We start from the raw sequence: 17,846 nt of genomic DNA, 5'->3' as shown, positions 1-17,846 counted from the left end.
AAAAAATCTGCCAGAGCCACAAAAAACACACTTTTATTCAAAATGTCTACACAGTTTTGCTTATCAGGTGAATTTATCTTGAGTAAATTCCAGTATTCATTAAGGAAATGATTTTTGCAGCATTTTTTGATTTGTCAATCTCAGTATTCTGCGGTCAAGTATGTGCATAATGATGCTAAACTGAATTATTGATTGTTCTCCCTGGCAACCGATTTATAGGTAGATAGTTGTTCTTGATTTGACATTTTTTACAAAATATTTTGATTATTACTATATTTTGTTATGTGTAAAGGCATATATATAGTTATAAAAATTGTTCTAAATGTTAAAGAATAGCAGAGTCCACAGCTATAATGACACGCCACCTTCATTTAAACTTCACCAATAATATTTCACTTTTGTTTCCTGTCTTATTTTTTCCAGTCACTTTTCTCTTGTTTTCTCTTTTTTTCCCCCACGTCTTTGTTTAGTAAACCACAGATATTTTGCCCTAGCAAGCTAAAGAGGCTGATGGGTAATGCCCGACTGAGGCTTTTGTGCTGTAGTCATCAGAACGGCTCCCTGGGGCTTTACCAGCGCTGTTGTGTCGTGCCGCCTGTAATACAGCAACCATAATTACACATCAGCGTCGCTGCCACCGCAACTGTCAGCGGTCACAACAAAGCTGAACGCTGGCATTTCCTTCGCTCTTTAGTCTAGTGCCTCTCTCCATGGAAAAGCAAAGCCATCACCTCTTTGGAATTCAGCTTGGGTGGATTTTTGGTGCCCTTTTTCCAAAAGCGGCATCTGAGACCATCTCCACTGAAGCAGAGCTCCAATTAGATCCGCCGGAGGAGATGCACAAGAGCTTCAGCCGGCAGGCAGAGACTATTCATGCAAAAAAAAAAAACTTTCTTAAATAGTATTTTTGTCAAGTTTCCCAGAAACATATCTAAACATCTTCAAAAACAAGATCAATTTACTAGAGAAGAAAAATATATTAGGAGTTATAAGATATTAGGATTTATTTTTTTCTGAGAATGTATTTTTTTTTTTTTTTACCCTTTTGTTGGCAAGTAGTTTTTTCTTAGTTTGAAGCATAAAAAATGGGAGGTTCAGGGCTTGACATTAACACCCGCCAACCTGCCAAATGTGGGTAGATTTCAGCTGTGGCGGGTAAGACAGCCACTCCCACTAGCCACTTTGGCGGGTTGAATATAATTTCAGTTTACAGCCAAATGATCGTCGAAGATCGTCGTAGCACAAAATTACAATCCAATCACACAATTCGTTATTCACGTGCAGTTAGTGATGGAGGAATAGGCGGAATTGCGCTGCATGACACACAACAGAAGCGCTCTCTCTCTTTGTTGTGTGCGCGATCAGTTCTCCTCACGCCTGAATAGTCAAATACACGTGCACCCAGATGTCTAAATGTCCATCGTGTGGAGTATCTCGCGTGAATACAGGGACAGGTGGGTAATAACTGAATATGCGTCAGTTAAATCAATGCATTCAGCAGACCAATTAAATAGGCCTACCTGTCTGTCATTAATGTTAATCAAACAACAAAAGATGTTAAATAAATGTAAGCTAGGCTATATGTTAAATAAACCTAGTGTATCTAAAAAAAGATTATTTTTAATTTACTATTGTTTTTGTAATTTGCTTCTTTGTTCTTTTATATAGCCTATGACAAATAACTTATAAAATTTCTCATATTAGCCCATGCTCATATTGTCCACCTCTTGCCCACACTTGATTTGGATGGTCAATCTGCATTTAAAAGTTTGAAAGGGTTGAAAGGTAAATCTTCTAAATCAAGTAAAATGACTCAAAATAAAGTAATTTAAGCATAACAAAGTCAACTTTAATCATATAAAATGTAATTTACCAACATTAAAATTGTGGCCAGTGAAAATGCTGAGTGGCTAGTAACTTTGGAAAACCACTAGCCACAGTGGCTGGTGAGCAAAAAAGTTAATGTCAAGCCCTGGAGAGGTTTATGCTTAAAACCAAAAATATCTGCAATATGTATATATATATATATATATATATATATATATATATATATATATATATATATATATATATATATATATATATATATATATATATATATATATATATATATATATATATATATATATATATATATATATATATATATATATATATATATATATATATATATATATATATATATATATATATATATATATATATATATATATATATATATATATATATATATATTATATATATAATATATATATATATATATTATATATATATATATATTATATATATATATATATTATATATATAATATATAATATATATATACACACACACATATATATATAGTTTTAATGTTTTTTTGTTGTTGTTGTTGTTGTTTTACTCTATTTCTGCTCATCAAGGCTGCATTTATTTGGTCAAAAATAGAGTCAAAACAGCAATATTGTGAAATATTGTTACAATTTAAAAAAACTGTTTTCTATGTGAATATACTGTAAAATGTAATTTATTCCTGTGATGCAAAGCTGAATTTTCAGCATCATTACTCCAGTGTTCAGTGTCACATGATCCTTCAGAAATCATTCTGATATGCTGATTTGCTGCTCAGCTATTATCAATATTTATTGCTACTCAATGATTAATATTAAATAATTGTAATCAATTATAATATTAATCTATTAATATTAATAACTTTTGACCAGTAGTATATAAAGTATTTAATTTGGGTTGACCTGCTAAAGTCCATTTAATACTATTGAAAACAGCAGTTTGCTCATGCTTTCATAACTATTATGCAGTTTTTGTATTAGCTGATATGCTAAAGTTCATGTCTATTTGGTTCATATATGTACTGTATATGTTTATGATAAATAAAAAAGTCCCTGAATTCAGTTTTAATGACAATTGACAATGAAAATTCCTGAGCTTCGGCATCACCACTAGAGATGCTGAATGACTCTCTCGTGTTCAGGGCTCGTCCGAGCATCAGTCAGCAGGTGAGAAGCACAGCAGACCGTTCATGTGGTTTGGTAAATCTCAAAAATAGAAGCTGACAGTCTGCCTGGCTCCAGCCTTTTTGCAGCCTTGTTAAAAGAGCTGCCGTCTTGAAAGCATCCGTCAGATGGTGATGTGAGAGAAGGTGGAAGTGAAATGCTCTGGATGCATCTTGGCTAGAAGGGCAAGATGTGATATTTTACTGCTCAGACTTCAACCAGGCCTTATACGACAGTTTCATGACAGTCTTTTCCATAAAAAGTGCTGTGTGTATTTCATAGCAGCACAACATCAGCATTCTCAATGTCAATAATGGAAACTAAACTAAAATGAAGGGTCTCATGTCATTGAAGGCCTGTTTAAAATTCCATTAATAGTACACTGTAAAAAATAATTGTTGGTTTAACTTAAAAGTTACCTGGTTGCCTTAAAATTTTGAGTTCATAGAAATTATAAATTTGAGTTACAGAAACTCAAAATATTATGTTATCTGAACCACATAAATTAAGTTGATTTGACAAAAAAAAAGTGATAACAAATCATGAAAATTATTTTTGCAGTGTAGTAGTAATAGGAGTAGTAAATTAAAAAGTTTATATGTACTATTTTTTTTATCAATATTTAATTTATTATTATTTTATGGAATATTCTTATTCAATACGATTTAAATTATCAATATATTATTATTCTATTAATTTCAATTAATAGTATATTATTATTCTACTTTTGGTAACACTTTATAATAACTGCACACTATGAAGCATTAGTTAAGCATTAGTTAATAGTTATTTCATCACTTATAAAGCATTAATAGACATTTGTAAGTAGTTTATAAATACAGCTATAATTGCTTTATTCTTGATTTATAAGCATATCTATAATGTGTTTAATAATTGTATTTTCATACTTTATTAATAATCAATGTATCATTTCTAAATTAAGTATTACATTATTTACAAACCAGTTATTTGGGAGTTGTCAGTGGTTCATTTAGGAAGTGTAAGTAAATGATTAATAAACTATTTAAACATTCATTTATACATATTATTATTTAGACACATAGTAATAGTTACTTAGTGTGTTAATAAATGCTTTATTAACACACATTCCTACTGCAATTCATGATTAATTCAGGTAATTATAAAACATTTAGAAGTGGTCAGTTAACTATTTTTGTGAGCTCATCTAAAGTGAGCACTATTTATGCTTTGTAAAGCTTTTATAAATGAGATTTAAAGGTTCAGTGATCTTCTGCACTGCTGTTCTCTAATGTTTTAAAGTTAGTACCGTGGTAGTTTTGACACTAGGAATATGTTAATAAAGCATTTATTAACACACTAAGTAACTATTACTATATGTCTAAATAATAAGATGCATAAATGTACATTTAAATATTGTATTAATCATTTAGTCACACTTCCTAAATGATCTTATGAACCACTGACAACTCCTAAATAACTGGTTTGTGAATAATGAAATACATAATTTAGAAATGATAAATTAATCATTAATAAAGTATGAAAATACAATTATTAAACTCATTATAGATATGCTTATAAATCAAGAACAAAGCATTTATAGCTGTATTTATAAATGGCTTACTAATGTCTATTAATGTTTTATAAATGATGAATTGACTATTTACTAATGCTTAACTAATGCTTCATAGCGTGAGTTATTCTAAAGTGTTACCCTACTTTTGAACCACAAATGCTCGTCATGCACTGCTCTGTGATGTGCCACGCATTACGTAATCACGTTAGAAAGGTCACGTGTGATGTAGATGGAAGTACTGCGATAGGGCGAAAAACTCTCATTCAAATCTCATTTTCTCCTCCAACTTCAAAATCATCTGACATTACTGTTTTACCTTTTTTGAGGCGCATTACAGAGCAGTGCAAGACTAGAGGTTAAAAGTATATATTTTTCCATGTCTCAAGACTTCAGTTCTCTTCTGGATGGACAACCTGAATTGCTTTTAAATGAACTCTCAATAAAGTCAGAAAGCAATCGTTTTTGATTACTAAAGTCAGCATTCCATAAACAACTCTATTTGATGTGTTTTCCATTTTCTTATACCCACATCATTTACATTCGTCTCAAGTGAGCGGGTGTCTTCTGAAGCTGCTTCTGTTCTATCAGCATTAAATGCACAGTAGCGCCTAAATGATGTCCCAGGATCCTCTGCATTCACCGTGCATTTATTCAACTGATAAATTTGCAGGTTGCATCTGTAATTCCCCATGGGATCTGGCCATTTACGGCTTTATCTTCCACCACTGTTTGTTTTCTGGAGGTGCAGCCTCCAGCTTGATAGTTCGACAGTAAATGGCCTTTAAAAAGTCATTTCTAGCTCCTGAGCTGTGCATAAGTATCCTGTAATTAAGTTGAAAATGTCTCCTCTGCCGGTGCGCAGGGAATTAAGGAGATGCTACTGCACACGCTGATGATGCGCTGCATTTCTCACAGAGGTCAAAGGGCACATGCGTATCGATGACCTTGCTCATAAGGCGCATGTTTCCTCAGATGAAAATTAAATATTAACTTTGCCCATGTCTGTTTTTCTTTGATGATTGGTGATCTTCGTAATGTGTGTGCTAGAGAGAATTGTGTTTTTGTTCCAAGGCTTTTTTTTTTCTTTTTTCAGACTAAAAGTGAAATGTTTGTGCCGTCTGCTGCCATACTGGATCAATGCTGCAAATTTCCCATGACAATCAGGATCCTTATATGTCAGATACCAAGGCAATTAAAGTAATAGTTCACCCAGAATGAGATTTCTCACACTGTTTGTGCAGCTCTTCCATACAGTGAAAGGTCTTGTCAACTGTCAAGCTGCAAAAACAATCAAAATACAGCATGAAAGTAGTCCATATAATGAATGCATTACATTCCAAATCTTCTGAGCTTGTGCGTGAGGAACAGATTAAAATTTAAGATATAAAAATAAAGACTTTCTTTGAATTACTGTTTGAAATAAATTCTGTCAGAAAGCTTTGAATGTGAAATGTGTATTTCGTAAATCATATAGGCTACTGATTGCATAAATCATATACTGGAGCCTTAAAGCGTCCATCTCAATTCTTTATTTCATGAACATCCTTCTAAACATCTCCTTTTGTGTTAGAAAGAAGAAAGAAATGCATAGTGTTTGGAACAACATAAATAAATGAGTTTCATTTTCGTTGCACTATTTCTTTAAAAGGGACCTATTATGCCCCCTTTTAGTTCACCTAAACTCTGGAACAATCTTCCTAGCATTGTTCGGGAAGCAGACACACTCTGTCAGTTTAAATCTAGACTAAAAACACATCTCTTTGCTCTTGCATACACATAACACATTATCAATACATTAACATTTTTCAAATCCGTTAAAGGATTGTTACGCTGCAATAATTAGGTCGGCCGGAACCGAGAACATTTCCTATAACACTAGATATACCTGTACATCAGAACAAGAATGGCATCTACGCTGATATCTGTCTCTCTGCTTATCCTGAGGTTTGCCGGGTGCTGGATCCAGGCCGTATCCAGGTCAGATGGAGAACCTGCGTCTGGACCTGACTACAACGTAGCCCAGGATCCCCGTATCCGCTTACATATATTTATATATAATCGATTTTTAATCTCTATAATAAAAATGTACAATTCAGATTTTGATCTCCATATACATTTACATATATATATCTTCCAAGGGGTTTTTTCCCTCCTAGGACTTTTTTCCCAGTGCTAGCACGCTGGGTTTTTCTCCTAGGGGGTTTTTTCCACCCCTGGAAGTCAGCCGACATTGGCTTAATGTAGCACCATCTTGTATATGTTACATATTACCACGCTTGTTTGTACAGTTTTAACCACTTCCCTTTTTTTTTCTGTGCTTCTAATATGTAAAGCTGCTTTGAAACAATTACCAATTGTAAAAGCGCTATATAAATAAATTTGACTTGACTGACTTGACTTTTACAAGGTGTAAAATAAGGCTGCGTTCCACTCCACTTTTAGACACACACTCGCAAACTTCCCTAAGCACTTCCCCTCAGGGGAAACCCTGCCACCATTTTGAAGTACGTTCCTATTCGTGAAGTGGACGAGGGAAGTTTATATAGACAGACCCTCGCTCCGCCGATTTTGACAGTGGGAGCGAGTCTACTTCATATGTACACTTCAGGCAGCTCCATATACCACAATGTTGGAGTTTACCACACCACAAACAACTCTGATATATGTATGTATAATATAGACCCCTTAATCGCCTACATCACTGTGACGTCACCGCTCTAGCTGGAGGCAAAACATAAATAAGAACTAATAGTGGGCGCGCTAAAAGTTTGAGGTTTTGACTTTAAAATATCGTCTTGTTGTGTTTTTGGCTGCCAGAATAGAAGGAACAGGACTTTTGGTTCAAAACTAAAGTTTTACCAGATCCCGGCAGACATTCCTTCACAGAAATCAAAAAGATCATTGTGGTTGAATGCAATACGGCGCACAGACTGGACGATCATAAATAATACTCGTGCTTGCAGTGCACACTTCATATCAGGTAAAATAATCGATGCATATGTAATGGTGTGTTGGTTTTATCTTGTTAAAATCAGCAAGTTTCTGTTTTATTGGTGAAAAGTCACCAACTTTCAGCGCACTAGCTAGCTTAAATGATAAACAAACATACAGCGATAGATGTGTGTGCCATCCTTTGAATGGTCTCTTAAAATAATCCACATTGTTAGCCATAATCATAGTTAGCCCAGCGTTAGGTTACATTAGACAATAAGCCTTGACAAAATTCCCCGAACCACCCGAAAGTAATTCATATGTTGTCTAGGAAATATCCAAAACTTAAGTTAATTTACAAAAATAACTGTCACGATGCCAGAGTCAGTGACTGTACACATCCGGACAGTTCTGAACCTTCTTCTGCATCTATGTTTAATAAATCCCTCCTAAAACATGCTAACTTATGCTTGTCAACATTGAGTCCAGCGTCTCTTTTTGCCTCCAGCTAAGCCCTGCCCACCAGGAAACGTTGCAATGTTTACAAACTTTTAAGGGGTCTATATATATATATATATATATATATATATATATATATATATATATATATTTATATATATATATATATATATATATATATATATATATATATATATATAAATAAAATATATATATATATATATATATATATATATATATATATATATATATATATAAAATATATATAATTTTTTTTTTTTTTTTTTTTTAAAACAACCCAAACAAGCCTATATACATGTAGAGTGCTGCATTAAAAAATTTCTTAAGGGAAAAACAAAATAATAATTAATCAACTCCATAGTGGATTCCAAGTGATCAAGGGTTTAGGACGTTCCAGTTCAGCCCATTGCAAAGGTTCCGCCAGTAGTGGGCACTCATGCAACGTAAGCAATGATGTACATCTGAGTCAACGAGACTGAGGGAAGCTTGCGAGGGAAAGGCATAAAATAACAAACTGGAACACAGTGTGTGTGAAGTTTCAGCTCAAAATACTTCACCGATCATTTATTATCACCTGTTAAATTTGCCATTATTTGGGGTGTGAGCAAAAACACGTTTTTGTATGTGTCCTTTTAAATGCAAATGAGCTGCTGCACCCAGCCCCCTTTCCAGAAGAGGGCGGAGCTTTAACAGCTCAGCAACAACAAAGCTGGAGAATCTCACGCAGGCAAAATGAGTATTGTCAGTAACGTTGTTCAGCCTTACAATGTTCAAACCGGAGTCGACACTGATGGAGAGACTCAGGAAGAAGTTACAACTTTTAGAATGAAACTGGACGTTTCTGAATGGTTAGTGGATACATTTATGTAGTTGATGTGGAGTTGATTCAACTCATCCACTAGCATGTGCCGTCATGTTCATCTTTTGTGCAAATCCAGCGTACTACAACAACTCTTCCTCTTCTCTAAAGCAGCCCAACATGGCCCCGCCCCCTTTGTTGTGTGTTCTCAGGGGCGGGGTTTATGTAAATTTTAGGGTTAGTGATGTCACTAACCCAGAAAGAAGCTTGTTGTAGTCCTTAAAGAGCAATTTCTGTAAAAGAAAATATATCCTTTGCATTGAACTTTGAGCGTCGTAACTTTGTAGATAGTTTGTAATGTTGCTGTTTGAGCATAAACAACAACTAAAGTTAAAAAAGTGAAATCATAATCAAGGACCCCTTTAATATGTTAGTGTGTTACATTCATGTCTGTCTTGGCAGGTGAAGCCTCACAGATGTTATACTGCAGGAGTGTGTGTCTGGGAAGGATGAGCTCCAGCTATGGGTCATTAGTGATCTCTCTGATACGGGCTGCAGTGAGAGTACAGGGGTCCAATCAGGTTGTTCTTCTCCTGTCCTTCTCATCTCAGCCCTCATTTCACACCTGCACAAATGCATTAACCTGGAGATGTGCTGCCCCAGTTATAGCAGAGGGCACAGCATGTCTCTCTAGAGCTGAGTGGTTTTTGGGGTGGGGGCTGAAGTTTGACCTCACTGGAGACAATTACAGTGCACTTTTACCATCAAACTCATATTTAAATTCATATCCAGGGCTTGACATTAACTTTTTTTGCTCACCAGCCACTGTGTCTAGTGGTTTTCAAAAGTTACTAGCCACTCAGCATTTTCACTGGCCACAATTTTGACATCAATACCATGGAGAGAAACTGCTTTATAGATATTTTTAATATTATCTCATAATTTGGCAGCAGGTATATTAGGCTGCTGTCACTTTAAGACCTGACGCACTGATCCACTGTTACACGTTTTCTTTCTCAACTTTTTACGTTCACTTCAAACATAACTAAGATTATTTTGTGTGTGTTTGATTTTGTATGTATTTGAGAATTCAGTTTAGTACTGAGAGGTGGCTTTATGTGCACACACTTTGGGTGTGAGCACAAAATCTGCAGGAATGAGTAAAATAATGCGCAATACCACACCAAAATTCAAGCCCTGTAACACCAACAATATTGATCCAGAGAAAATGAAATGAGTGAGTGAGGGGAGGCGGGTTTGTGTGTCGACTCGCTGTCGGAAAATTAGAGAGAGAGAACATCTGGTATTGTGTCTTTTCTGTGGAAAATGAGTAGTGGAAGCATTTCATATATTTCAGTATTTTTGACAACAGTACATTGCACATAGTTTCTTATTTCAGATGCCTTTTTAAAAAACTACAATTAAAAAATGTATATAAAATGTAACTGTGTGACTGTGTTACACTGCTGAAATCCACCTGCATTTGATGGGTTGGTGGGTGTAATGTTCATATCATATTCATATTAAAACTTATATATTATAATTATAATATATGATATATTATAACTTTGATAGATGGACTGAAGATCAGTGTTTCTTGTACTATGTTTTACCATGGCAAGTTGCCACTATGTTGCTAAGGCATTCCTGTGCTATTGAGTGGTTTGCTATGTGGTTTTACTTTTGAAAAGGAGTCCTACACCTTCAAGTCTATGTGATATTCTGGTCTGGTCTCCTTCAGTGTAAGTCTGTGGGGTTTTTTCACCCGTTTTATCGTCCACGAGGTGAAAATCATAAGTCTGTTTTGGGATGAGTTGCACACTGAAGTTTAAAACTTAGATTTAGAGGTTTGCTCAAATCCCTAAACCTAAATCACTGTAGCAAGCACCACTAAAAAGAGCTTAGAGAGAAATATTTTTGTCACCAACAGTATTTCCAGCCACTTTCTTTGTGTAACTGCCAACATGAGTGTTAAAAACACATCTTGAGATCTGCAAACGTTTCATTCTGCTGCACTGTCTAGTTTAATTCACTTTTGAAGATGACCTTGTCATAGTAGAACTGGTTTGTGTGGGTTCAAGGAAGTTTGAAAGTCCATTCTGGGTGTATTTGATAAATACTGCAGTTGCATTTGAAATATGAACTGTTGGCGAGGAGTTTTCTGCACCTGCTACAAAAGGAAAAGTTTGAACACCAAAATACTAGAGAGCTAAAATCATTCTCTTCCTTATATGGTCATTAAATTAAATAAATTAAATATGCATATGTATGTTGAAGTCATGTGACAACGTTATCATACTGCAGTTTGAAATGTTTATCATTGCATAATATTTTGCATACGTTTGGGTTGGTAATATTTTTTAAATCTGAATTTTTTTTTTTTTTTATATACTCACCAAGGCTATATTTATTTGATCACAAATACAATAAAAACAGTAACATTGTGAAATATTATTACAATTTAAAGTAACTGTTTTCTATTTTAACATACTGTAAAATATAATTTATTCCTGTGATCAAAGCTGAATTTTCAGCATCATTACTCCAGTCTTCAGTGTCACATGATCCTTCAGAAATCATTCTAATATGCTGATTTGCTGTTCAAGAGACATTTATGATTATTATCAATGTTGAAAACGCTTCATTTTTGTGGAATCTGTGATCATTTATTTATTTTCAGGATTCTTTGATGAATAGAAAGTTTAAAAGGACAGCATTTATTTGATATTTAAATCTTTTTTAACATTATAAATTACTTTTCCGTCACTTTTGACCCATTTAATGTATCCTTGCTGATAAAAGTATTTATTTTTGTTTGGTGCAAAAAACCTGACCTAACATTTATATATGGATTGCATAAGAAAAACTCACCAAACATTTAGAATATGGTCCTTTAAATGTGTGATTTTGAAAAGACACTTACACAGATGTGTGTGTTGTTTTATCTTTCAGATATTTAAGCAGAAGGTGTTGGAGTTAGGCGAGAAGTTGTTACCTGCCTTCAACACGCCCACCGGCATTCCCAGAGGAGTCATTAACCTGGGCAGGTGAGCATCCAATGCAGCTTCTACCTGTCTGCGTGCCATTCCTTCTGTGAGCCCGACCCCGGCTAGACGCAGCCATTCACAAAGCCATATGCCTCAAATATTACCATTTCTTTCTGGCTTTCTGAGAGAAAGAGGCACTTTCTGGCACTCCTGCCGCCCACCTGGCTTCCATTAGCCCACCAGCTCGCTCTGACAGCTGCAGGCAAATTTAATTAACCGATTCTCACGCTAATTCCAGTTAGATGAGTAACAGGAGCCAGTCCCACAGATGGGCTGGGAGAAAGCGGGCCCCGGTGTGGCACTCAGGTTAGTCTTGATGGCACAGACTGAACACGCGTCACTACGCGCACGCTCTTATGACATTCACACTAATGGTCAAAAAATTACAATTTTGTAATGTTTTGAAAGAAGACTGTTATATTCACCAAAACTCTGTTTATTTGATCAAAAATACAGTAAAAACAGTAATATTGTGAAATATTATTACAGTATAAAATAGCTGTTTTCTATCACTCAAAAATGTTTTAACCCAGCATTTGGGTTGTTTTAACCCAGGGGTTGGGTAGTTTTTATTTAACTCAACTATTGTTTAAAAATTACTGTATTGCTCGCTAACAATTAACATGTTTAATAAATGAACATGTATTAATATTAAACATGTATTAAAGTATTAAAATTATTGGTGGTGGTTGAGGAGATTCCCACTTCCATATGTAAAGCGCTTTGAGTACCCAGAAAAGTCATATATAAATGTAACAAACAAGCAAATTATAATAAGTTTAATACATAATGTTCAACAAATGTTCATCTTTTGATTATTACTATTGCCTACAGTAATTATGTGTGTAGTTTTAATTTCCAACATATTTTGAGTTCATTTTAAGCCAGACATATAGTCATTTTTAATCAATAGTTGAGTTAATAAAACTACCCAGCAGGTTGGATCAAACATTTAACCTGCTGGGTTTATCCATATTTAACCCAAATTGGGTTGTTTTTACCCAGCATTTTTAGAGGGTAATAATACTTCACAATATTACTGTATTTAATGTATTTTTGATCAAATAAATACGGTCTTGGTGCAGCATAAAAGCCTTAATAACATATATTATATTATATTATATTATATTATATTATATTATATTATATTATATTATATTATATTATATTATATTATATTATATTATATTATATTATATTATCTTAATTATTCCAAACTGTTTACCAGTATGCAAGTGAATGTCAGTAAGAGTTGAAGTCAAATTTGTGTAATTTTGGTCAAATTCCAGTGCAGCATCACATGCATATGTCAGGAAGAAGGCTATAATAAATATGCAATAATTGCCTTCAGAAATTACTTTAAAATCAAGCACTGATTTTTTTAATTTTTTTTTTTATTTAAGCATTTACTCAGTGTCACTGGTATGATCTGTTTCTTAATATTAAATTTGCTTTAAGTCATTTCACCCACTAGTGAACACTTTCTAACATCTATTTAAAGATGCCCTAGAACATTCTTTCACAAAATGTAATATAAGTCTAAGGTGTCCCCTGAATGTGTCTGTGAAGTTTCAGCTCAAAATACCCCATAGATTTTTTTTAATTAATTTTTTTAACTGCCTACTTTGGGGCATCATTAACTATGCACTGATTCAGGCTGCGGCCCCTTTAAATCATTGCGCTCCCTGTTACGTAACAGTCAGTGTTATGTTGAGATTCGCCTGTTCTTCGGAGGTCTTTTAAACAAGTGAGATTAACACAAGAAGGAGGAAATAATGGTGTTTGAGACTCACTGTATGTCATTTCCATGTACTGAACTCTTTTTATTCAACTATGCCAAGGTAAATTAATTTTCCATTCTATGGCACCTTTAACAAGCACTTAGTTGTTTTGTGTTGGTTTCGGTTGATTTTTCCCACAAAAGTTTTCTCACTTTCCTCTTCCTCCCCATACGTCAGTGCTATTGATCGTCCCTTCAGAAGGGAAGCGGTGCATGGCTCGCTCTCACAATAAGAACCAGAAACAAATAATCTTGTGAATTAGTTCCACGGTTTCACAGAATGAATCCTGCAGGGAGGAGCGAAGCCCAAAATCTGGAGCGGTTCATTTCAGAGTTCATTCAGCATCTCGTTCTCTCTCTGTGTCTCTCTCTTTGCTCAGTTTTAGCAGGAGTGATTCCTGCAGCATAAACAGAAGCAGAAGCTGTCTCCTTTTTGAACAGCAGTTGAAATTTCAATGGCATTTAATCAAAACAAAGAATAAAATGCTCTGGATGTGCTATTCAAACTGCTCTTAAAATATTTACTTTTGTTGCACACTGACAAATACACTACAAAAATCATGTTAATAGTAATTTTGAGATCAATTTGCATGAGAACCAAAACTACCACATCTGTGTTTTTCATATTTAATGCCTTAATCAAATGAATGCATCAGAATTAAAATAATCAATATGAGTACATCACATCTGTTTTGTGAAAAAGTGTTTATAATAGTATTGACTGCGGTAGCAAGTCGGTACTGAAATTTTAAAAATGTGACTCTTTGAGCGCTGTTGAGCGGATTCGCATACACCTCTGATTTGCCTTTGTGTTCACATGCTCATCAGATATGTCTGTGATTGGCTACAATGATCAATGCACGGGAGCGTTTGAAAGCACTTTGAAAGCAGGAGCGGGTGTATCTGTGTAAGCGCTTGGTGAAGAGCATCGTTGATGTCTAATTTCAACACGTTTTTGAACCATTGATCATTGTAGCCAATCACAGACATACACTATATTGCCAAACGTTTTGGGATGCCTGCCTTTACGTGCACATAAACTTTAATGACATCCCATTCTTAATCCGTAGGGTTTAATATGGAGTTGGCCCACCCTTTGCAGCTAACAGCCTCAACTCTTCTGGGAAGGCTTTCCACAAGGTTTAGGAGTGTGTTTTATGGTAATTTTTGACCATTCTTCTAGAAGCACATTTGTGAGGTCAGGCAGTGATGTTGGCGAGAAGGCCTGGCTCGCAGTAATTCCTGGCCTGGCTCGGCTCTAATTCATACTAAAGGTGTTCCAAAGTTCCTCCACACCAAACTCGCTCATCCATCTCTTTATGGACCTTGCTTTGTGCATTGATGCGCAGTCATGTTGGAACAGGAAGGGGCAATCCCCAAACTGTTCCCACAAATTTGGGAGCATGAAATTGTCCAAAATGTCTTGGTATGCTGAAGCATTAAGAGTTCCTTTCACTGGAACTAAGGGTTCAAGCCCAACTCCTGAAAAACAACCCCACACCATAATCCCCCTCCACCAAACTTTACACTCGGCACGATGCAGTCAGGCAAGTACCGTTCTCCTGGCTGATGCCAAACACAGACTCGTCCATCAGATTGCCAGACAGAGAAGCGTGATTGGTCACTCCAGAGAACACGTCTCCACTGCTCTAGAGTCCAGTGACGGTGTGCTTTACACCATTGCATCCAACGCTTTGCATTGCACTTAGGGATATAAGGCTTGGATGCAGCTGCTCGGCCATGGAAACCCATTCCATGAAGCTCTCTACACACTGTTCTTGAGCTAATCTGAAGAAATGTGAAGTCTGGAGGTCTGTAGCTATTGACTCTGCAGGAAGTTGCCGACTTCTGCGTGCCTCAGCATGCACTGACCCCGCTCTGTGATTTTACGTGGCCTACCAATTCGGGACTGTATTGTTGCTGTTGTTCCCAATTGCTTCCACTTTGTTATGATACCGCTAACAGTTGACAATTTCACAAGTGGACATATTGCACAGGTGGCAACCTATCACGGTACCACGCTTGAATTCACTGAGCTCCTGAGAGTGACCCGTTCTTTCACAAATGTTTGTAGAAGCAGTCTGCATGCCTAGTGCTTGATTTATACACCTGTGGCCATGGAAGTGATTGAAACACCTGAATTCAGTGATTTGGAGGGGTGTCCCAATACTTTTGGCAATATAGTGTATCTGATGAGCGTGTGAACACATTGGCCAATCAGAGGTGTTTACGAATCCACCCAACAGCGCTCAAAGCGTCACATTTTTAATGACTTGGCAGGGTCATCGCCAGAACATATAGAGTGGGAGGCATTTCGTTTTCATGTTCTGAGAAAAAGATTTTTACCAAAAAAATAACATCCCGTATTTATAGTATAGTAACACCAAAACATAAGTCCATACTAATTAGACCAAACTACACCAAAAATTAAACCCTTTTGCATTATGCCTATATACTTTGCAAACATGAGGCACAAAAGTTTTTTAATTTCTCGAACAATACAATAATAAAAACGACACATACCAAATTGCAATAAAAATATGTACACTACATTTGTAGCACACTGATGTGTAACAAAGACTTTTAGTGTACTCACCATTAAAATAGTTGAAGGTGGCGGGTCTCCGAGTCATTTATAAATATAGTCTAATTATGTTTCAAGTTTCAGTTTGTGTAATAATAAGTTAAATATGAATTTTCTGATCAGTGGCTGAGCCAATTCCTGGGTATGGAGATGTGACACAAAGGGCACTCCCTTTATAATCACTAAAAATCTAACTCATCTTATTTCATCGTGATCTCAAGAAGTTCTGTAACAATAAATGGAACTGACTGCACAAAAATGCTTTTTTGTGCGCCAAAAAAAAAATAAAAAATTACGACTTTTCAGAAATATAGTGATGGGCCGAATTCAAAACACTGCTTCGGAGCTTTACAAATCGAATTAGTGATTCGGAGTGCCAAAGTTATGTGATTTCATCAGTTTAACCATTTGATAGGAGATCCAAATCACTGATTCGATTCGTAAAGCTCAGAAGCAGTGTTTTGAATTCGGCCCATCACAATATTTTTGAAAAGTTGTTGCATGCATTTTTTATGATCATTATTATTTTGTTAAAATTATCAACATCTTGCATATTCTTTATGGTAGGAAACAAAAATATTTGGGATTTTATGGAATCCTTCTAAGATTTTTTTAGATGGAATAAATTTGAATGTTAAACCTGGTAACACTTTACTTAAAGCCCTTATGTATAATGCATTATAGAGGTATTCATAATATTCTATATTGCATTATATCTTTTCATAAATAATTGTTACCAAAGTTAAAAAGCATTATAATATTTGCAGATTCTGAAATTAGTTGTTCGCCATAATTTGAATGCACTGTACTTTCTAAAGGTGTGTTCAATTAAGTATTACAATGTATTATAACCATGGTTACAATTATTCATGAAACCAATGCATTACAAAGCATTGAAAACACTTTTATAATGCATTATACATAAAGGCTTTAAGTAAAGTGTTACACCCGTTTTTTAATTGTGCATTCAGTCCTCTTAAAAAAAAGAATCATTAATTGCATCATTATGAATTTTACATTAAGCATGTAAGGTTCTCATGTGGGATGAAGCAAAGGCTTTTAGCACTTCTTTGTTAAACTGTTCCTGCCATTTCCATTCCGCTTATTTTCCCAGCATATAACAAGTGCGCTGGCATCCGCTTTCCATGGTTTGGTGCTTTGTTGCCATGGCCGCACTGTTACCTGCCTGGTTGCCATGGCAGCAGTGTGGCGTGGGTGGCGGTGCTCACTGTGCCTGGTTTGCTCTCTGTTGCAGTGGCACCAGCTGGAGTTGGGGCTGGGCATCAGCCGGGAGCAGCATCCTGGCGGAGTTCGGGACACTGCACCTGGAGTTTGTTCACCTGTCCGAACTGTCTGGAAACCCAGTGTTCACTGAGAAGGCAAGAGTCATTTGTCTTACTGTTGTCACAATGCCAACGTTTCAGTAGTCGGTACCAATAACAGTAAAATTCCATGTCTCTGTACCAATCGGTACCATAGCAAAAGCTATTAGAATGGGGAACAGATCTCACTTTTAACTACTTTCATATTGGCTGTTTATTAGTACTTATAAAGCAGATATTAATGCATGACCTTATTCTACATTCTTAATCCTACCAATACCTAAACTTAACAACTACCTTACTAATGTTAATAAGCTGTAACTTAGGAATTTATTGAGGAAAAAAGTCATAGTTA

General features: G+C 35.4%; 1 protein-coding gene across 6 annotated transcripts in view; it reads left to right on the top strand.

Moving 5' to 3' along the window:
* The window catches only part of LOC137037550 (mannosyl-oligosaccharide 1,2-alpha-mannosidase IA), a 266,100-nt gene that overhangs the window by 224,928 nt on the left and 23,326 nt on the right, over positions 1-17,846 (top strand). For 4 of the 6 annotated variants that reach the window (XM_067411643.1, XM_067411651.1, XM_067411608.1 and 1 more), the window contains 2 exons: positions 11,711-11,805; positions 17,422-17,548. In XM_067411643.1, the coding sequence (XP_067267744.1) occupies positions 11,711-11,805; positions 17,422-17,548 (222 nt within the window). The remainder of the gene's footprint in view (positions 1-11,710; positions 11,806-17,421; positions 17,549-17,846) is intronic. The other 2 variants (XM_067411616.1, XM_067411633.1) reach the window with 1 other exon arrangement.

This window comes from Chanodichthys erythropterus, chromosome 2 (genome assembly GCF_024489055.1).
Source record: "Chanodichthys erythropterus isolate Z2021 chromosome 2, ASM2448905v1, whole genome shotgun sequence".
NCBI lineage: Eukaryota > Metazoa > Chordata > Actinopteri > Cypriniformes > Xenocyprididae > Chanodichthys > Chanodichthys erythropterus.
Note: the sequence above shows the minus strand (reverse complement) of the source record. Positions and strands in the feature narration are given on the sequence as shown.